We start from the raw sequence: 22,551 nt of genomic DNA, 5'->3' as shown, positions 1-22,551 counted from the left end.
AGAACGCTGGAGTGGGTTGCCATTTCCTTCTCCAATGCATGAAAGAGAAAAGTGAAAGTGAAGTCGCTCAGTCGTGTCCGACTCTTAGCGACCCCTTGGACTGCAGCCCACCAGGCTCCTCTGTCCATGGGATTTTCCAGGCAAGAGTACTGGAGTGGGGTGCCATTGCCTTCTCCATGACTAGCCCTGACCAGAATCCAATTCTGTTTAGCATGTAAAACAATGACCTAGGAAAGATGGGATCACCCTTTGTCCAATGTTGTCAACATGGCTTCCTGCATTCTGCCTCCATTTACATTTGTTCATCCAGGAGAGTACAGACTGCCGTGCTGCGTCAGGCCTGAGTGGCGGTGGCCTGCTCCCTTCACTCTGCCAGCGTTGTTGAGCGCCTGCCGCGTGCCACACACAGTGCAGGTTGCTAGAACTTGCACGCATACGCAAGCCACTGTGTTAGTTTGTAGAAACCCCAGGGCCAGACTAAGCAGAAGCATGCTGCAAGCCCTTCTCTCCATGGCTAAGAACCCTGACTTTCACACATCGGTCCTTAAACAACTAGATCCAAGAAGTGGGGGGTATAGTAAAAAGTAGTCATTAACTTACCTGTGAGACCAAGCAGAAACCTTGCTAAGGTTTATACTCAATGGGATTTAAGCTTAAGAAGAAATAAGCAGTAGAGTTTGCTGTGTGGACCGTACCGTGGACAGGTGCCTTGAGGATGCTGAGGAGTTACCTTTGTGCATTTGATGCTGGCTCCTTTCCTGAAGGAATTCACAAGTCAGCAAGACAGGACAGGAGCAATGTCACCACCACAGCACCAAGTTGTGGGCTGGGGATTTTCAGGCTTCATGTTTGCTGGACAAAACCTTGTAGGTAGTTGTAGAAAACAAAAGGGATTGTATTGTAGAAAATGGTGAGCCTATTGTTTGGAAACCCAGATTTAGGCAGAGAATACGGGAAATTGCACAAGAATAAAGAGAGCTCACAGAAAGGGGGATGAGAGAGCTTGCAGAAAGGGCACGTGCAGAGGCTGCACTGAGGCTACAGGGCAGTCGGCCTCATCCCCAAGGCCTTGACTGAAGCAGTGTTCCTCCCCGCTTCCCTCCGTCCCTTCTTTCCTTCCTTCTTTCATTTAACCAGTGCTACAGAATGCCCACCATGTGAGGAGTGCTGAGCTGGGTGACTGAGGGCCTGGTAGGCAACAACAGACATTTGGGGTTCTTTCTGAAGAGCACTGGGACACATTAAGGGTGTCTAAATGGGGGTCATGCATGGCCTGATGACCATTTGTCAGATCAGCTCTGTGTCCCCGTGTGACCAGTTCCTCTGCTGTGCTGGGCTGTTCATCTGTGGGTCTTGAACTCCTCAGTGCCCTGCTGGGCAGCCTGGCCGGCCAGCCTGCATGTGAGCACCGTGACCATCCGTCTCTCCCTGCCCCCGGTGCGCTCATTTGCCTGCTCACAGGGTTCCTGTTGGGCAGCAGCTCATGCAGTTTCCAGTCACCCGTGAGCTGACAAGGCCTCTATCCTGTGCGGTCTGGGCTCTCATGTAAAAGCACTGATTTAATCCCCGTCCGTATCTTTAGGGCTGGTGGGGGAGGAAATTTCACCAGGTGAGGAGATTTGAGGGCACCCTTAACTGCCAGGTGACCCAGTGCCTGGGATCCGGCATCCGTTGCTGAGAGACCAGAGGGCCTGGGAAATGCTGAACACATCTGGCTTTGGGTTGCCTCGTGGCATCCTGAAGCCTGGATGAAAGGTGCTTTGGGGGTTGTGGAGCCCCCGGTTCTCTCGGCACTGTCAGGCTGGCCTGTGTGCTCACAGGCCGCGATTACTCTGGCGTCCTGACAGTAGCCTTTGTTCACGGGCTTTACTTTCATTTCAGGGAAATATCGAGCAGCAGACGAAGACAAAATTAACCCAGCTCCTTACTTAACCTGTGAGAGCTTCCCGCATGCCGTGGACCACATTCTGCAGCATCTGCTGTGAACCGTTACATGAATCTGAAGGAACTTGAAACGCAGCTTTTCATCGACTGGAATGAATCCCTCAACACACTCAGTGCCGGCCTAGACAGACGCAGACCCCTCAGCCCTGCTCACCGTTCAACCCTCTTTTATTGTGCAGTCATTAGAAAGAGAGGTATTGAATTGCAGCCAGCCACTCAGCCGGGCTAATAATCCCTTTTATTTTGTAAAAGAAGATGAGATCCAAAAAAAGGGAAAACTGAGATTGCATGTTCCTTTTAAAATATTCATCAAGTTAGTGGGGCTAGGGGGGAGTCTGCTGCAGGGAGCCTCGTTCTCTGCCCTCTCAATGGTAAATTGGTGGGCTTCAGGCTGACTAAAGTTGAATGGTATCTTTTTAAGTTATAAAGTACTGTACTGCAGGCTGCATTAGGCTGTAGTTTTAATGCTGAGTTCAGCTGTGAAATCCGTCAGAAGTGCCGAGTGGAGTACAGAACAGAAGCAACAAAATAAATTGTCCTTTAGCCCAAGTGATGGAGTGGATTTGCTTTCACGGATGTTGAAAACTAGATTAGCTACTGTATTACTCCCAGCCTGGGTGACTTCTTTTTCTCTTCATTAACCAGAGATAACTAATTTAAATTTAGAACCTGATTTTAATTTAAAATAATATTTCCATTAATAACCTATTCATTGCAGATACCTATTATACTGTGTAACAGTTGTTTTGGAAATTTTATGTAAAATTAAAACTATCAGTATTTCACAGATGTTTTAATTAGACATTGTTATTAACAGGAACAGTGCAGAAACTAAAATCAAGCCTTTAATGTCTTACAGACCATGCATTTTTGAGGTTAGTGTCCACCCGGGTCCCATTAACTGTACATTTGCAAGATTTCATTATTTTTGCCTCTGACACTGTGGGAAAAATCCTTCAGAAACTACTGGGACAGATTCAGGCTTTTATGTACTTGGTTACCGCGGCTGTAAAATGAAATCTCGCCTTGTAGCGTGGATGATTCTTCTCATGTTAAACCCACCACAATGAAGGGGACTGAGGAGGTGATGATTGTCCTGTGCATTTGCATACTCGGAGGATCCTGGGCCTCGGCAGTTGTTTTACTGGGCTCTTGGGCCTTGGGTTATCAGCACGTAATTGCCCATCATCTTGGTGCTCCCCGTACTGAAGCACACAGCGGTGTGGATGAGCTTCGGGTTTTGATGCTTGTTTAGAGAGCAGCTTGGTCTTAGGTGGGAGGGGGCAAAGCTAAATGGCCACTCCCCTCCTCCTGGCCGTTGGCCGCTCGCTGTTCTTACTGTGCAGATGCTGGACTTAGTCCTCGCATGTGGCAGAGTGCCAAAGACAGCAGTGCTGGGACACCACCCGGACGGGAAGGAGGGGCAGTGGCAGGGGCGCAGAGCCTGGCCAGCACTGCCAGCTCGCCCCTCCAGGACCCTAGCCCCTCCCCTAGCCCCTCCTGCCTCTGCTCCCTTCTCCATAGAGATAACCACGGTGCCCACCACGCAGGCGTGTTGTGAGAGTTAAATGCGCTGCCCACGTGTTAAGGACTTTGAATGGAATCAGGCAGATGCTAAGTCTCCCACGTCTGCGATGACGACATGCAGATACAGGAGTGTCCACATTTAACCATCTGGGAAAGTTTGGTAGAATTCATCTCTATAGCCAGTTCAGTGGGGAAGGTCTTCCTGAGAATTTAAAAAAAGAGACATTCTACGATATTTGAACTCCTTCAGACCAGAGCTGCAAAGAGGGGAAGCCCTGCGTGCAAGCAGAGAGGCTGCTGGTATGTTCACCTGTGGCCTGTTCCCCAGCACCTGGGGCAGCGATTCCTTGGCCCAGGCGTTCTCAAGTGTTGCTCGCTGCTGTGTGTGAAGTGCCTGCTAGGAAGCAAGCGTATAAGAGAAGGATCTGGCCAGGAGGGGCCCAGGAGGATGCCCAAGGTAGTGTGAAGATCCTGTGTCCCTGTCCTGTGATGTCCTGCCCGCAGAATGGAGGAAGTGTCCCCACCTCTGTGCTGCACTTGTTAGATTACACTTGGACCTTCACGCGTCTCCTCTCCCCACCAGACAAGACTGTGTCTGCTACAGCACAGAACAGGTACTAAGGCAGTCACCGGACCAATCAAACTTAGCTGTAAATATCAGAAGAATTTAATGCTAGAACGTTTAGCTGTGGGTAGGGAGGAGAAAATAAGTTTCATTTTAGACTTGCTGTCCATAGAAGAGGCCCATTAGACATTTAAGTAATGGCTCTGATGCTCTGGGGACAGGTTAGAGCTAAAGCCACGCAGTAGACATGACTGACAGGTGCGTGGCAGGAGAGGGTAAGGCACCGTGTGCACCCAGCCCTGCCAGGAGAAGTGGCTGTTCCACTTTCCTCCACTCTCACGTGGCCCTAGAAGCCATTAAAACCTTAGTTTACCGTTTTATTTAACAAACGTTAAATAGGGCTTTCTAACCGACCTGTCCACAGTGTTGAAATTACTGGAAACATTCCCAGCTCAGCAGGTTGGTCTGCGTTGGGCCTCATGGAGGAGATTTAATAACCGAAGTATGTAAAGGACTTTATTTTCCAGCCATTACATTTCAAGGACTGTCCTGTGGTACTGACCCCCAAGGAAAGTGTTTGTATCAGCTTTACTGTAATCCTGTCCTGGCCCCAGAAAGGGACCAAGTGACATCTTAGGGCTGGAAAGGGCATTAGAGAACATCCACTGTCGGAAGGTGGTCATTGCGTGTCTGCTGTGAGCCAGGTGTGTGCTCGGTGTGATGGGCGAAGGGCAAGTCCTGGGGGAGATACAGTTGTGCCCACTTCACACTCACCATCCAGAATCAGCGAGTTCTGCAGTGACTCTGCCTACCCACCATTCCACCCCTCTCAGGGCAGATAGTGATGCCCCGAAAGAAGGGGGCTTGCCCACCTCCTTCAGCAACGGCTCCATCAAACACCTATGGCTGTGGATGTCACAGACTCCCCTGGAGTGACAGGTGTCATCACCTAACCCTAATTCCACATTGAAAAATTACAGGAGTGAATTGTACAGGAAAGTCAAAATACACCTGTGTTGATGATGTTCAGTTGATTTTGGATCACTGGTGGTTCATGTAGGATGAAACTCAAGTCCTTGGGTACTTATAATAAAGAATTTTTAAAACTGCACTAATGTGTTTCATTAAAACACTTGCCTCGGTGGCAGAGTCCCTTGTCCTGTTAGCAGTTATCTGCATGGAGCAAGTTTGTATCACAGTTTTCTTTGACATAAATCACAAAATTTTGCCCAAAATAAATGCACAAGGCCTTTGCTAACTTTGTGTTACACCAACCACCTACTACTCAAAGAATGCTGCTCTCCTTGAGAGGTGAGGTGCCTGAGCACCAGAAATCGTTTATCGTAATTCAAACGGCATCTATTAAAATGAAACAGATTTCAGTATCTTTTTCCAGTATTTAATGTCATACACATCTCAGTGCCTGCTTGTTTCAATGGCTGCTGTGCCTGAGGAAATCAAAGTTATTTCTTAAATGCCCACTGGGAGTAAAGCATCAAGGAAGACCAAGCAGACTGTAGCTCCAACTCCTAGATACAAATCCTCTAGATGGGAAATAAAGCATGTAAACAGCGCACCTAGAAGTCCCAGGGGCTCTGGCAAGTTCAAGGTGGTCGTGTAAGTCCTCCCAGAGAAGAGCTGATGTGCAGTGAGCGAAAGGCTTGGGAACAGTAATCACAACGTCCAGCCTCTGAAGCACATAGAGTGCTCAGACAGTCTGTGGTCTGTCATTTCATCCATTCAATAGCAGTGGCAGAAAGTACCACAACCATGGTGCTAACATTCAGGTAGGGTAAACAGACAATCAGCCGTACACACAACTGTGTCATGCAGGGGAGCTACTGACAAGAACTGATGGAGAACAGAGCCAGGAAGCATGAGGCTGCTGTTCCTTTAGATAACTAGTTCCTTTAGATAACTAGGGAAGGCACCCGATGGCCAGAATGAGTGCCGTGGGTGAAGGGCGAAGAACCTGAACTGCCAGCGTCTGAATTACCAGGAGGTGGCAAATGCAAATCCATGACTGGTTTTTCTGGGAAGGTCAGAGGGTCTGCATTTCCGTGTTCAGTTGGAGCCAGGTCGATGCTGTGTCCTTCGGACAGTTCTGGCCTCTGCAGTTCACCACAGTCCCCACCTCTCCTTACTTTACCCATGTGTTACTATGCTCAAAGTTCTATAGGCATTTCAGTTATGACCTCTGCTTTAAAAGAAAATGCCCCAGGTGGAATTAAGTTAAATTTCCCATCGACTAACAGGCCAGTCTCCTATAGCCCTATAAACTTAGACATACTTTGCTGTTGCTGCTAAGTTGCTTCAGTCGTGTCCGACTCTGTGCGACCCCATAGACGGTAGCCCAGCAGGCTCCCCCGTCCCTGGGATTCTCCAGGCAAGAACACTAGAATGGGTTGCCATTTCCTTCTCCAATGCATGAAAGTGAAAAAATAAAGTGCAGTTGCTCAGTCGTGTCCAACTCCTAGCGACCCCATGGACTGCAGCTCACCAGGCCCCTCCGTCCATGGGATTTTCCAGGCAAGAGTACTGGAGTGGGGTGCCATTGTCTTCTAGACATACTTTAGTCTACTTTTAAAAAAATAACCAAAGACTCTAAACAGCAGATTAATCGTGTATTAGTTGATCTCTCTCAAAGCCCCACTCAAGAGAGGAATAAAGTTGGAATAAACCCACAAAAATGGTAGAGGAGACATCGGTAGATGACAGAGTTCAGTTATCTAGGATCTGTGAAGAGGTTGGAGCATTTGTGCTAAAATCAGCACAAAGCAAAAAACCAGAATTCATCCTGTAAGACAACCTCAAAGACTCAAGGCTTGGAGACACTGAGCAGAGAGGTATGAGGTGTGGGGCAAGTTTGAGAAGCAAGGAATTGGTTCAAAGCTGGGATAGTGGCTGGAAGCCCAGAAACCCTCCCCACCCTAAGTAGCCAGATGAGCACCCTCAGCGAGGCAGGAGAGGAGGTTTACTCTGGGAGAGTGGACCTGTGAACATAAAGGCCTTGGAGACTATGGGGTCGGGGGTGGGCCAGCGTGAGATGCAGGGCTGAAAACGGGATTAGGTAAATCTCTGCTTAGGCTGCACTGGTCTTCTGGTCCCCTTCCCCTTACCTCCCGGAGCAGAGTGCATGGGAATGGGCTTAAAGTTGTTTACCTGATGTGTTTGGCCATTTAGAAGAGAACGCTGATGAAAGTGAAAGTTGCTCATTTGTGTCTGACTCTTTGCGAGCCCATGGACTATACAGTTCATGGAATTCTCCAGGCCAGAATACTGGAGTGGGTAGCCTTTCCCTTCTCTAGGGGATCTTCCCAAACCAGGGATCGAACCCAGGTCTCCCTCTTTGCGGGTAGATTCTTCACCAGCTGAGCCACAAAGAAAGCCCAAGAACGCTGGAGTAGGTAGCCTATCCCTTCTCCAGCAGACCTTCCCAACCCAGGAATCGAACCGGGGTCTCCTGTGTTGCAGGCTGATTCTTTACCAACTGAGCTATCAGGGAAGCCCTCAACACTGATAGGCATCTGACAAATCTCAGAATGTTGCCAAGAAAATTAAGCAAATGAAAAAAAGGAGACAGTTATTAATTCCAAGACAGACAAAACCCATCAAGAAAGGAAATATAACCTGATCCAATTCTTGCCTCTGCAGTGAACAATGTACAATGAACAATGTCATAAAAAATATGATTATTGAGTTAACCTAAAACTGTAATAAAACTATTTGAGGATGATAGGGAAAGACTTATGTGTGTGGTATGGATGGGGCAGAGGAATGAAAAAGCTACATTTCATTTCATCCAAAGCAGGAAGTCATTAGATAATGTATAAAAGTGATGACTGCTACTGCTAAGTCGCTTCAGTCATGTCTGACTCTGTGCAACCCCACAGACGGCAGCCCACCAGGCTCCCCTGTCCCTGGGATTCTCCAGGCAAGAACACTGGAGTGGATTGCCATTTCCTTTTCCAATGCATGAAAGTGAAAAGTGAAATTGAAGTCCCTCAGTGTCCAACTCCTAGCAACTCCATGGACTGCAGCCTACCAGGCTCCTCCATCCATGGGATTTTCCAGGCAAGAGTACTGGAGTGGGGTGCCATTGCCTTCTCCGTAAAAGTGATGAAGAAGCCACTAAAATAAAGGCATGATCTAAGAACAGTCATGCATGGTCATTTGTAGACAAATTTTCCAAGGAATGGGGAAAGGAGAATGTGACTGAATGTAGGTAGAAGTGCTCCAAAGATGAATTTGGAGATACTCAAAAGGAATGGAGGAAGGAAATGTAGGTGGGCTTTGGAAATGGAAGATTACATGGATTTGTGGGAAGGATGGCCAAACCACACTTACCTGAACAGAGTCAGAAACTCTCGGGCAGTAAGCTGAGGGGTCCAGCCCTGTTGTCACAAAACATGCTGTCCACAGGAGCCCTCCTCCACTCCTTTGCCGGTTCACTCTTAAGTACACGTCTAGGACATGTTAAGTACACATGTAGTACATGTCAAGTACCCTGTATCTTAAATACACCTTAAGTACACATACAGTGCACCTGCTTTTCAGGTGGAGGTTCCACCCACTTGAGATTTTATGAAATCAGAAAGGATGGCAAAAGCCACAAGCGAACGCCCTAACAGCTGTAAGAAATGTCAGCTGACAGCCGGGCAAAGAAAACAACCCAGAAGCACAGAAGGCAGCTCTTGGAAATTGAGCAGTACAGCAGTGAGGCCGTTGAACTTGGAGACCTCTGTATCCCAGCTGTCAGCAGTGCCGCTCAGGGCCTATCTAGTGACCATGAAGAAGTTTCAGCTGCGCTTCTGCTAAGATGAAATGTCTTCTTGGTTCTTTTAAAGTCGTTTTATAAGCGTATATTTTCAATTTGATTACATTTTCCATGAAATGATGTCTTAAGAGGCATTTGAGAATATTCTATTCAAAATGATCAATACCCCAACGTGTTTTTTTTTTTTTAAAGGGTGAGATCCTTTGGACTATTTAGCCAAAATGTCCTTTTTTTCCTGGAAGTGTTTTCTGAATGAGTCTGACTTGTAGGGATGAAGAAAAGAAGGCAAGGGAGACGACAGAAGGTGGCCACCATGGGAAAATTCCAGGTGGGGGTAGGGACAGCATTACTTAGTGAAAGCCTTCAAAATGTACCAGGATCTGCAAGCTGATGCCTCAGATTGTGGGTTTCTAAATGAGATGTTTCCAGCTGTTTCCAACCCCATAAGAAGATTAAGGAGGAGCCTAAGAGCAGGGAGGACTGTTCCAGAAGCTCAGATATCCCACCCTAAGCTTTGGATCCAACAAGGAGCCGTGGCAATGGAAAGAGAAGGGCTGAACACACAGGGTGTGAGATGTGAAGACGTTAACAGGGGCCAGAACTCAAAACGCTGCAACTGGTGGGTGGGGAAAGTGGTTGCTTATCCCCACTGCTATCAGCTCGTCTCCAGAGATGGCCTTCCCTGGTCGCTCAGATGGTAAAAATCTGCCTGCAATGCGGGGGACCTGGGTTTGATCCCTGGGTTGGGAAGATCCCCTGGAGAAGGGAACGGCAACTCACTCCAGTATTCAGGCCTGGAGAATTCCATGGACTGACTACATGGGGTTGCAAAGAGTGACTTTCACTCTGAGATGGGCCAGTGACATTCCTGAGTGGGGCTAGTCTATTAGGAGTTGGCTCTGCTGATAGAATGGCTGGAGTCAGAATCAGGGAGAGCTGATGAGATTCAGAATATTGTCAGAAGAAGGAAGCAAACTCGGCTCCCTTCCATGCTCTCACCTTTATCCACCCTTGAACTGTCCGCTGGTCAGATGGTCTGTCAAGCTCCACTTCTGATTGGCTCCCCAACTCAGAACCACCCTGTGCATCCCAACACAACTTTCCTAACCACACATTCTTCAAAAGAAAAATGCCAGTTCACAAAGGAGGAACACTACAAGAAATTACTCATTGAAATTTTATGGGGTCTCACTGTGAGAAAAGTCTCCACTGCATGACACATACCTGTAATTAGAATCTTCAGTATTTTGCTGACATTGACCATGAAAATATCTACTTCCAAAGTAGTACAGTTGTCCAAATTAATCCAATCTTCAAGGTAAATTTTCTGTTTTCTATTCCAATTTTCTGTTCTTCCTGTAAACTTACACTAATCAATGAGGAGGCCTCTGTGGTTTTCTTTGAGGCCAAGTCAGGGTAAATGTGACCTCACACTGACTCGAACTCACTTTGCCAGGCTGCGTATCTCTGAGTCAGACTTTTTGCTGAAGGCTTGGTATGGGCGAGCACATCCAAAAAGTCGGCAGTGGTCACTGTATCCAGCTGGATCCCAGGTAAATTGCTGCTCCCTAGATGGAAACACAAGAATAAGGGCTCAACAATCGACCTAATGGTGATCAATGCTCTTGAAACGCTAATAGACCTTCTTTCAAGACAATGCATAATGCAGCATTCTTAATGGTTAATGCAGCAACAGGCAAGGCTAAAGAAGGTTGGGGGAAAACATCTTTAATGTGCAATTCAGCCCCTGAAGCCCATACACAAAATCTGACTTAAATGTATCGTTAAAAAGTATTATTTAATATTTATATGTGCCGCAAATAGATCCAGCCCCACATAGTGTACCAGAGAAATAAAAGCCCGAGCCCTAAGGAGTTTATCACCTGGGGGCAAAGTTGATCCAAAACAGAACAGAAGAGGAGAAAGGAGTTGGGTGCAGAAGGAAGATTTCCACCAAAGAACGAGTGGCAGTGTAGGGAGCCACGAGGAACAGAGGCGAGGCGCCACCTGCTGGCGAAAGCTAAAATTTTAAACAATTTTCTCTCCCAGAGCCCCTTGGCTGTCATCCTCACCGTACCTGACTGGTGATTTTCAAGGGCGTTGAAGATCTTCCTCACAGGCCGCATAGCTGCTTCCCTGCAGACTAGCTTAATGTCCGAGCCAGAGTAGCCTTCGGTCTCCTGAAACACCCGCAGACGGAGCCATTAGGCAGCAGGCAGAACGCGGCGCTGGTTACATCCTCACAGGCAGGACCAGGTGTCAGAGCCCCTGTTTGGATTCCGTGTCTGTCACCCATGGACACTATATAAAAGGTTCCCGGATAAACAGTGTCTGGGGGGAGGGAGGCTGGATAACCTAAGGAGCTGGGCAACGAACGGCTTCCTAATACCATCCAAGCAAAGGTGGGGAGATGCTGGTGAAGGACTGGCCCGCCCAAGTCAGCCTAATGGGGCCTTTGTGCCCAGATCCCAGGATGATCAAATTCGGTGGACACTTTTATTCTTGTAAATAAGATTATAACCTGTCTCTAAGGAACCTCAGAGAACACCACATTCAAGAGTCCTTTCAAGCAATGACACCCGTGGCTGTGGGATAACAGACAGGTGACCTAAAGCTTTACTGTTTGTGAAAGATGTGCATTTAATCATCACAGTAACCCTCTGTGGCCTGTTACCCATTTTACAGATGAAGAAGCTGGGGCTCAGAGAGGACGTGATGTCCCCGAGGGCACACAGCTAATATAAGCGACAGGGCCAGGATCTGACCAGAGGCCCTGAGTCTAAGCAGAGGCCCTGAGTCTAAGCCCTATGCTATTTCCACTTCATCGCATCTCTTTCTGCTGGAATGCTTGCAAGGGACAAAGAGCTCACTCCTTCATGGAGGAGAGGCCTGTCGGGTTGTTGGGGGTAGCCTGGATCTTTTCTAGGTGACTCCAGCCTCCGAACAGCTCACGAGATGACCCTGCTGAGAAGAGGGTCTCGGGGCGGCCTCCCCAGCGGCTCACCCGGCTCAGCAGGCTGTACTCCAGGTCCGCGCGCAGCTCCAGGGCGCTGCTCCTGCTCACGGCGGGCAGCCAGTGGTGGATCATGGCCTCCCGGGCCTCCTGGCTCGGCAGGTCCACCAGAATCCTCTTCTCCAGGCGGCGCAACATGGCACAGTCCAGCTCCCTGAATCACGGCCGAAACAGAGGAACTGGTTTGAGGCGGTCAACGCGCTTCATGAGCCACAACTGTGTCTGAAGAACAAATTAGACAATCCTGCATCTTCCCTGTGATGCTACATCTGTGCTTGAGGGGAGAGCACCACCACTTCGTGTTGTTTGGGAGAAAGAAATAGTTAAAAAAGAAGAAAAAAGAGAGAGAGAAAGGGAGGGAGAGAGGAAAGGAGGAAGGAGGGAGAATAAAAGAAAGAGAAAAGGAGAAAGAAAAAAAAATCCCCCAAAGAACTCATGTGAATTTTTAAGTGACTTAATTTGAGGGGAAATAAATCCAGCTAACAACAACCAAACGTGAGCATTCCCAATGCAGTTGTAACATCAGTTTTCCAATCTGATCCTGCCAGTGAGTACATTATTCCTGATAATAACGTGGGCACTCTGGGAAGGACACTAATTCTTCCGGAACTCACATACATTCTGAAGCAAATGACAATCTCACTCCATTGTGAGTGAAGGTGAATGCTCCTTCCTGGGTGCCCAGGGCAAATGTGGCCCTTTGAAACACTGACCCTTGCTCCTCTCAAAACGCTATCAGGCCAGGTTTGTGCAATTTTGCATCTGTGGGCCATTTCCTTACATTTCTTAATATATTGGTAAAAATTTCAAGCAAGTAGAAAAATAGACTAAAACAACAAATATCCACATACCTACCATCTTGACTTAACAGTTAACATTTTGCCGTATCTGCTTCATATCTATGTATCTATTCTTATTAGACTATTTCAATGTAAATTCCATCATGAAATTCCACCCCCAAATGCTTCAGTGTGTATTTCCCCCTAAAAGGACTTTTTATATAACTACAATATCATTATGACACTAACAGAATCATTACATAACATGTCCAATGGTTATTCCATATTAAAATCTCTCCAATCATCCTCCAAATATCTTTTACAGTTTTTTTCAACCAAAATTTAATCAAAGATTATGTACCACGTATGATTCTATCTCTTAGTTCTCTTGTAATCTAAAGCAGTCTCCTTGCTTTGGCCTCTTTTTGACAAGATAGGGCTAGCTGTACAATGCCCTACATTCTGGATTCGCATGTTTTCCTCGTGGTATCAGGTAACTGGTTCCTCTGTCCCCCGTCCTCCAAGATGGAAGTGAGATCTCAAAACTTAATCAGACTCAGGATAAACAGTTCTGTCAAGTATATCTCATAGATGATACATTTTCGTATTAATTACATTGGAATCCACATGTTGGTGTATCTCACTTTAATGATGTGATGTTTAGTTACTGAGATTATCTGCTGACCACGGCTCTCTGCATTGGATAAGATCCCTTGCAAGGAGTAAGTGTTCTGTGTAGACTACTTTGGCACCGTGTGAAGACCCCTTTCCCCAGGCCATTTCAACTAGTGATTTTAGCATCTGTTGATGATCTTTGAATAAATTGTTTCATGAGAGCGATGCAAAATGGCGATTTAAAAAATTTTCCATTCCAAATGTATTATTTGGAATTATTATGTAAAGTGGAACTTTCCCTCAATGACTGCGGCTCTGGTTACCTTGAGTACTTATTAAAAACATATCATTCTGAGTGTAAGTTTGTGAACTCTTTGTATGTTAAAATTTCAATCTTCTAGATGGGAAGGAAATCTCTGTTTGATTTTCCAGTGTAAGAAATTAGGAAATGCCTGTGTGTTGGTTTGGCTGAGCCACTAATAAAGAGTAACATGGTCACCAAATTTTCTGTCCTAAAGATACCAAGACTTTGCAAAGCATCTTCCCATTTTTCTTACTCTCATTCTGAATCTATGTCATGATATTTCCTTTTAAGTTGAAAAGGAAATATATCTGAATCTAAATTGGAAGGACCAGATTTCTTAAGAGATTATGTTTTTTGTTTACCTATTACTCCTCCGAGCTAAGAATCCAGTCCAGGGCGCTTTCCTGGCAATAACAATTACCTATCTTTTTCGCATTTGCTTTATCAGCTTCACCCTGTGGCAACTCATCTCATCAGAGACTCAGCCACTTGCACAACTGCGCCCCCTCCCTCTCACGGCCAACGTTTATATTCCAGACACAGGGTCAAAGGAACTTTGCAGGCCTCTGAGGGAGAGAGTGAAAGTCGCTCAGATGTGTCTGACTCTTTGCAACCCCATGGTCTATACAATCCATAGAATTCTCCAGAATACTGGAGTGGGTAGCCTTTCCCTTCTCCAGGGGATTTTCCCAACCCAGGGATCAAACCCAGGTCTCCCGCATTGTAGGTGGATTCTTTACCAGAGAAGCCCTCTAGGAGATTATTTTTTACATTTGAAATAATAATAAAAACTAATGCTTAAATAGCACTCACCAAGTGGCAGGTACTGTTTCAAGCACTTTTCAGATATTAATTTAATTTTCAGATCCACCCTATGAAGTAGGCACGACCATCTCCATGAAAGATGAGGAAACAGGTGCAGAGAAGAGTAGCTGCCTGAAGCCAAAGCGAGTGAATGAAAGGCCTGGACTTGAACCCAAACAGTGAGGCTCCACGGCCTGTGCCTCAGTCACTGGCCTGACACCAGCGCAGGAGCGGCAGAGAGACCCCAAGTCGCGTTAAGGTGAGCTCTCAGAACCCTGGGAACCAAGAGAGGACCATAAACGTTCCAGAGAGGAAAAATGGGTTGCATCCAATGGATGGAGAATAAGATTTCTCATCAGCAAAGTGAGATAATTAAAAAAAAAAAATAGGGTGGGCCTTCAAAATTCTTTTTTTTTATTTTAATTTTTATATTTTATTTTTTAACTTTACAATATTGTATTGGTTTTGTAATATATCAACATGAATCTGCCACAGGTATACACGTGTTCCCCATCCTGAACCCTCCTCCCTCCTCCCTCCCCGTACCATCCCTCTGGGTCGTCCCAGTGCACCAGCCCCAAGCATCCAATATCGTGCATTGAACCTGGACTGGAGGGAAATAATTTCCAATGTACTATCTTGATCAAACCAACATGCAGAGCCTAAAAAAATATCACCTCCCATGTACCCTTTATTGGGAAAGTACTGGAGGACCAAAGGAGGAGCCGAACCAAAGGGCCACACGGGCTCCGAGAAACAGAAGGTCTGACAGAGAGAGGGATGACGTGGGGGCCCGGGGTGCAGAGGACAGCCACTCAGTTTGGAGCTGGTAAGAAGGTTCTGGAAAGTATGCCTCCAAGAAGACGAAATGGACTGAACACCTGGTAAGTCTGAGTGAATCCAGAGTCATTTTGGACAGTTAGCAGAGAGCTGGGCCTGGATTGGCGGCAGGAGGAGGGTGGGTGAGGGGCGACGAAAGGAGGGGGTCAGGGAGATCTTCTAACAGAGAAGAGAAGCCATTAGACTCTTGTTCAGGAATTCAGTCCAGCAACGTTCCCCTCCTGGCAAGTGTATTGTCAACTGCTGAGTCTCCAGTACACAGAAATGAATGTGATAAACTCCCTGCTGCTGCTGAGTCACTTCAGTCGTGTCCAACTCTGTGTGACCCCATAGATGGCAGCCCACCAGGTTCCCCCGTCCCTGGGATTCTCCAGGCAAGAACACTGGAGTGGGTTGCCATTGCCTTCTCCAATGCATGAAAGAGAAAAGTGAAAGTGAAGTTGCTCAGTCGTGCCCGACTTAGCGACCCCATGGACTGCAGCCTACCAGGTTCCTCTGTCCATGGGATTCTCCAGGCAAGAGTACTGGAGTGGGGTGCCATTGCTCCCTTGTGGCTCAGCTGGTAAAGAATCCTCCTGCAATGCGGGAGACCTGGGTTTGATCCCTGGGTTGGGAAGATCCCCTGGAGAAGGGAAAAGCTACCCACTCCATATTCTGGCCTGGAGAATTCCAGTCCATGGGGTTGCAAAGAGCTGGACACAACTGAGCGACTTTCACTTTCACTTTCTATGTAAATAATAGGCTATAATAACAGGGAGGCCTGGGCCTTGGACTGAAGGAATGTTGGGCCCTGTAAACTTCAAAGATAAAACAAGACCTGAGCCCCTGAAAACCAAGAAGGAAGAGAGAATAAGCTGGAGAAACGGCAGCACTGGGGTGGTGGGCAGTCGCCATATTTCCCCCAAGGCCTCCCCTTGGACCAGCTGTCCCTCCGGAAAGTGCAGGGGCTGCGGAAGGACGGCTGTTTGGTGGGGGCACCTCTGGTCTCTCCATCCCAGCGGGAGGGACTCCTTAGTGAGAGGAAGACCAGATCCCCGAAAGCCCCAGGAAAATGGAGGCAGCAGAGGGAGGTGGGAAAAACTATCCCTCACGACAGATGGTCTCATTGATCAGCTAATGCCCTAAAGCAAGAGATCTACCTCAAAACTGCTTGTGGGCACAGAATAAGTGCAAGTCGCTGACAGCCGGGCCTGATGAATGCACTTTTAATGACATCAATAATAATATAATCATACAAGGGAGGAAACAAAGGACAAATGGAATGTACCCAGAAATCATTCTTTCTGCCAATATATTCATGTGAAAAAATTTAACCTGCGGCAACCAGAAAACACTCCCTTTAGCTGCTACACTTTGATTTTTTTAAACCTAAATTATTCTGTTTTCACATCTCCTTTATCTTGGTCATTTCATAGTTCCATCACCTCGAAGGTCAAAAGCAACCAGCGAGACTGTGACTCAGTGAAGGCTCACAGACCTCACAGCCTGACCACTGGACCGGTGCCCACTGCGAGAGACAAGGTGGCAATGCCCACTGGCCACCTAGACAGTTTACATGGGCCAGGACCTCGGACCTGAGCACCTGGGCTCCTGTGCCAATCTGTCAGGGCCCTTCCTCAGCCCTTGGTCTGTGTCTCCCGTTAAACTGTGTTGTTCCTGGGAAAATGATCATCCCAAAGTTAACAGAACTTGGAAATTAAACACAATTCCAGCTTGCTCATTCCATCATGAAAACGTTAACTTCAAGCCATCTCAGGTGGCAAGAGGAAAGCAACCTTCAGATTGTTAGGCGGAGTCTTTGCAGAATGTCCGTAACCAACGTGAAGTAAGAGATCGTGACAATCCTTGAAGAGCAGATTCCAGAACTGTCGTGGGCTTTGGCAGATGACCACCACCGAGCAAAGCTTCAAAGGCTACTTCATCCACTGCACTGAGCTCTGCAGGAGCTGACTCCTCCTACCTACATTTCCCAGTTGGACCAAAGTCCTTTGTCTGCTTTTGTCTGAATTTACCTTTTGCCGTTCTAGGGGAGAGTCTATTCAGGCCATTTTCTTTACTGGGAACTTTCACTTTTGTCTACCGAGAGCCAGGTACATTTTATAGGCCCAGTTCAAGTGCCCGCTACCCCATTTTCTTTTAAGTATCTTTCATCAGAAATGGCCTCTTCCTTACATACTTTTATCCTGTGTATTGTCTGTACCAGCCACATGGCTGGCTATAGCCTTACTTCCTAGTTATTTGTGTTTATGTTTTATCCACTGTTCCATCAGATAGCCAGCCTCTGGACCATGTATCTTGGGTTCCTCCTTCCATCACACAGAATACTCACAATAGGTACTCAATAGATACTGCTTGCGGTAAGTAAAGAAGCTTTCAGTTCAAGGTTACTGGCTTCAAGTAAAATGATTGGCTTCCTTAGAGCCCAGTCTTTATTTATGAAGGTAAATCTGCTTTGTTGAAAACTAGCACTTTATAATCATCATTAGCTAGAATTAACAGAGAAAACCAACACAGGAATACATTTTGTTTTCATCTTTAGTAAAAAAAATAATGGAAATGATGATTGTAGGGAATGATTCATTCAACTCACTTGGCTGGGCAATGCTTTTGAAGATAAGGTGAAAGACGGAATCTCCATATAGGGTCTCTCATCTCCAAAGACTGTACTTCTCATTCTGAGGATAAGCTTACAAGCATTAGACAAGGGGATCCAGGAGGAGAGCCGTCAGTTCAATCCATGTCCTACTGATGTTGGGGTTAAGAGCATCACTCATTTATAATAAAGGATCGCAACTACTTCAAATTACTACAATACCGACAGAGGAAATATATTCCCCTTACTCTTGCCAGAAAATATATGATCAATAATTGAGAAAAGAAATGGGAAGCTTCTTTTTCCAACAAGACGATGAGCTAGACATTCAAACATCTCTTGATATAAAGTCCCTTAAAAAGCTTGCTAGGACATATTTTTTTGGAATACACAACAAAAGAGTCCACAAGGAAGTGACACCAAAATTCTCAAGCCCTAAAAATGAAGAGGAAGCTAAAACTCAAGGCTGGGCAAGTGAGACTGAAGCTGTGGTTGATTCAGGAGTGTTTGCCTCTTAGTTACCAAAAAAGTTTGGATTTTAAAGTCCACATGTGGGATACCATAGAAGGCCTTGGGCCCATTCTAGATGGTAGGTGGAAACAAAGTCCATCACATTAAACAAACACAAACAAAAACTAGATGGCACATCCTTTATCACAGGTGGGTCAGAAAAATCCCCTCACTGGAAGTGGAAGGAACGAAGGGAATTTGTCTGTCTTGTGCTTTGTGGGGAGGGGGAATCTTTACTGCAAATCTCCACTACTCACCCCCATACGCATGGCTGAAGAAACCCTATGCTGAGAAGTCAGCTTACAGTGGCCCACAGCCTGACCTAGTCAGACATAAATTTTCTGTGGAGGCATGCGTACAAGATCCCCCTCACTAAATGGAAGCTCACCATTCAAAATTATGAAACATGCGGAACCACCATGAAGGAGAGTCTGCAGAAGAAACTGAGAACTGAACTGGACTCCACTGACACAGACTATAACATAACCGCATTTCAGATGGATAGAGAGATAAAAGAGGGAATCAAAAATATGAGTGGGAGACTGCTTCCGGTCAAGATAGAGAAGACCGCCCCTCTCTAGTCCACGCTCTGCAACCAAAACCCCTGCAGCATCGAAACCTAGGAAGACACTGGGAAGAGGTGAGGGGGCTGAGGGCCAGGTGAACGACAGGGCAGTGTTCCAGGGGTGCCCTTGCCTCCCACAGACCTCCCACATGGGGCGCCGGAGAAACCTGCGGGCAAACGGCTGACAGGCACAGACAAAAGCCCCAAGAAAATCCCTCAAACAAAGGACTGGCAAAGGGAGGTCCATCAGGACACAAAGCTGTTTTGATAATACCTCCACTGCTTCAGCCAAACACCAAAGGGAAAACTGTCCCCCACCTCGAGTGTCCGTGCTGGGAGCCATGGTGGAACAAGCTTGGTCCGATGGGTTGGTGCCGTATTAAAACCCTCAAGAAGAAGAAAAGTGTAAGATAAATTGCTGGTGGGTAGCTGCTATATAGCACAGGGAGCTCAGCTCGGTGCTCTATGACGACCTAAAGGGGTGGGATGGGGGTGGGAGGGAGGCCCAAGAGGGAAAGGATGTATGCATACTTATCGCTGATTCACACTATTATACAACAGAGGCTAACACAACATCATAAAGCAATTATTCTCCAATTAAAAAATTCAAAAATTAACTTAGAAAACAAATTACAGCTCACTCACACAGTGGGATTCTATACTGAAATAGAATTTTCAGAGTTGTCCACAATATATTAAGTGAAAGAAGAAAAAAAAAGCCGTAAAACAAAATAATATGTAACGTGTCTGAGGTGTCTGTATGTACAATTATAGGGGACTGTTCACTTTCAACCAATACCAAAGCATATAAAATATGATTTTTATGATGAATATGTACTCTTTTTGTAAACAGCTAAAATTATAAAAACGACTTCCCTCTCAGGGAAAAAAATTACCACAGAAGGATATACCGGCAACAAATGATAACAAATAACCAAAACACTTCCACCATTAGGATGTATACAAAGATGATAATACTTAAATCACAGTGCTGAAATTATGAGTGATTTTATCCTAGCTCTCAAATTTTCTGTAAAATGGTTACGTTAATTTTATATTTTAAAAAGTATGGTCTTAGAATTATTGTTCCCATGTCAACCTGCACCCTAAGAAGCAAAAGCAAATGCCATAGGAGGCCAGGCTGAAATCAATTTACGTCTGAGGAAACCAAACACCCTGGTCAAGACCAAGGGTGCTCGCAGTAACCTCCTGCCGGGTCAGTCCTGGGTCTGCCCGGCTGCACCCACCAAATCCTGCTCCTCGCGCTTCCTTCCTGGTTGTGTCAGAATCACCCAACAGCCACATGTGGAGAATCAAAAACTTGACAGGATTGCATGGGTTAGTGAAACTTTGTATGGAGAGAAGCAACTTCAAGCAAAACAATCTGATCACTAGGAGACATGGACATACTATTGTTAAAAAACAAAATTCAAATGAGTAAATTTAAAGATCCGACTCTTCTTGTTCAGTGACTCAGGGATCCATGAGCATCTCACCTAGCAAATAGAAAGGAACGCTGAAAAGCTGTACAAAATGGAAGACTTTCATAAGCAGGAGGAGATACAACAGGAAAGCGAAGAGCAGAGAGTGGGCTGTTTTAGGGAAGGTCACCTTCCTTTGGGGAACAGCAGAGTCTACCTGGTAGATTAACTCACCAGTACTGACCAGGTAATTCCAGACTGACTGGTTAAGATTACATTCCTGGAAGAGGTTGAAATTACAATTAGGTTATGTATGAATAAACTGTGGAAAATTCTTCAAGAGATGGGAATACCAGACCACCTTACCTGCCTCCTGAGAAATCTGTATGCAGGTTAAGAAGCAACAGGTAGAACTGGACATGGAACAATGGACTGTTTCCAAATTGGGAAAGGAGTACGTCTAGACTGTATATTGTCACCCTGCTTATTTAACTTCTATGCAGAGTACATCGTGAGAAATGCTGGGCTGGATGAAGCACAAGCTGGAATCAAGATTGCTGGGAGAAATATTAATAACCTCAGATATGCAGAAGACACCACCCTTATGGCAGAAAGTGAAGATGAACTAAAGATCCTCTTGGTGAAAGTGAAAGAAGAGAGTGAAAAAGTTGGCTTAAAACTCAACATTCAGAAAATGAAGATCATGGCATGCGGTCCCATCACTTCATGGCAAACAAATGGGGAAACAATGGAAACAGTGACAGACTTGATTCTCTTGGGCTCCAAAATCACTGCAGATGGTGACTGCAGCCATGAAATTCAAAGACACTTGCTCCTTAGAAGAAAAGCTATGACCAACCTAGACACCATATTAAAAAGCAGAGATATTACTTTGCCAACAAAGGTCCATCTAGTCAAAGCTACGGTTTTTTCCAGTAGTCATGTATGGATGTGAGAGTTGGACCATAAAGAAGGCTGAGCGCCAAAGAATTGATGCTTTTGAACTGTGGTGTTGGAGAAGACTCTTGAGAGTCCCTTGGACTGCAAGGAGATCAAACCAGTCAATCCTAAGGGAAATCAACCCTGAATACTTATTGGAAGGACTGATGCTGAAGCTAAAGCTCCAATAAAGTATTGGCCACCTGATGCGAAGAACTGACATTGGAAAAGACCCTGATGCTGGGAAAGATTGAAGGCAGGAAGAGAAGGGGATGACAGAGGAAGAGATGGTTGGATGGCATCACTGACTCGATGGACATGAGTTTGAGCAAACTCCGGGAGTTGGTGATGGACAGGGAAGCCTGGCATACTGCAATCCATGGGGTCACAAATCAGATACGACTCAGCAACTGAACTGAACTGACTGAGTCTTGGTTTAATGACATGGGCTTAGAATGAGTGACTTCATTTTGGGCCTGTTGTCACTTTTTTAAAAACAAAAGATTTTAAATGCCTACAAGTAGGATTGAATGCCATCGCAATGAAAGATGCAATTATCGGATCAGCATGAGTTAATGCAAACCACTATTTGCAAAAAGTTTTCAAATAGAACATTGATCTTATAAGATGCTCTTTAAGGTAAAGGATTCTGGGATCAAATAAATATGGAATGCACTGCTTTCTCATAGCTTTTCTTAGAGTCAGAACACACAAAAGCATCTTGAAGGCACTTAAAAGTCCTGCCATGGGGAAATCAGTTGAACTGTGTTTAACTCAGTATCTCTGAGTTAAATTAGATCCCATGAAATCCCATTTTGGGGGATCTGACCCTGTGGGAAACCATTCTTGGAGAAATGCTGGTCTAGAGGGTGATGACAGTCAAGACATGAGGCTGAAAGGTAGGACCTCAGAGAGCATAGTTTCTTCCTGGAGCCCAGCAGATGCATGGAGTTATTGGGGAAAAGCCCAGGGTTATGTCTGCTGACCTCTTTGATCACATGTGTACACTTCTGTAGAGATCTCACGCCAGACAGGAGAGAGCCAACATGGGAAGAAGTCAGTTTACATTGGTACATTTTCGCACATTCCCAGTGTACAAACCCTTCCAAACCTTTCAGATCTTATGCTTTCTTCTACATTTTAGGACTTTTAAAAATCTAGAATTTGGTCATACCACGTGGATGATTTTTAAGAGGGATAGTGAAATGTCTAGCCCTTTTGCAAATATTGGGTTGGCCAAAAAGTTCACTAGGGTTTAACAAAGAAAAAATGAGTTCCAACATGCTTCACACAAACATGTACCTTCTTTGTACCAACTACCATCAAGTTAAATAGACATCTAAAGATCGCATTTA

The 22,551-nt window shown here is 45.9% G+C and overlaps 2 protein-coding genes across 11 annotated transcripts in view; one reads left to right on the top strand and one right to left on the bottom strand.

The window, feature by feature from the left end:
- The window catches only part of HDHD2 (haloacid dehalogenase like hydrolase domain containing 2), a 49,500-nt gene extending 44,353 nt beyond the window's left edge, over nucleotides 1–5,147 (top strand). For 4 of the 5 annotated variants that reach the window (XM_024984193.2, XM_024984192.2, XM_024984194.2 and 1 more), the window contains one exon: nucleotides 1,882–5,147. In XM_024984193.2, the coding sequence (XP_024839961.1) occupies nucleotides 1,882–1,985 (104 nt within the window). In that variant the 3' untranslated portion in view covers nucleotides 1,986–5,147. The remainder of the gene's footprint in view (nucleotides 1–1,881) is intronic. The other variant, NM_001035022.1, reaches the window with a different exon arrangement.
- Nucleotides 5,148–9,976: 4,829 nt separating this feature from the next.
- KATNAL2 (katanin catalytic subunit A1 like 2) overlaps nucleotides 9,977–22,551 on the bottom strand; it is a 109,622-nt gene continuing 97,047 nt past the window's right edge. For 4 of the 6 annotated variants that reach the window (XM_024984252.2, XM_024984251.2, XM_059880807.1 and 1 more), the window contains 3 exons: nucleotides 11,818–11,980; nucleotides 10,891–10,993; nucleotides 9,977–10,381 (listed from right to left, as the gene is read on the bottom strand). In XM_024984252.2, the coding sequence (XP_024840020.1) occupies nucleotides 10,242–10,381; nucleotides 10,891–10,993; nucleotides 11,818–11,980 (406 nt within the window). In that variant the 3' untranslated portion in view covers nucleotides 9,977–10,241. Of the gene's footprint in view, nucleotides 10,382–10,890; nucleotides 11,082–11,817; nucleotides 11,981–22,551 lie in introns of those variants that run through there. The other 2 variants (NM_001205788.3, XM_059880805.1) reach the window with 2 other exon arrangements.

Source organism: Bos taurus, chromosome 24 (genome assembly GCF_002263795.3).
Source record: "Bos taurus isolate L1 Dominette 01449 registration number 42190680 breed Hereford chromosome 24, ARS-UCD2.0, whole genome shotgun sequence".
Lineage (NCBI taxonomy): Eukaryota > Metazoa > Chordata > Mammalia > Artiodactyla > Bovidae > Bos > Bos taurus.
Note: the sequence above shows the minus strand (reverse complement) of the source record. Positions and strands in the feature narration are given on the sequence as shown.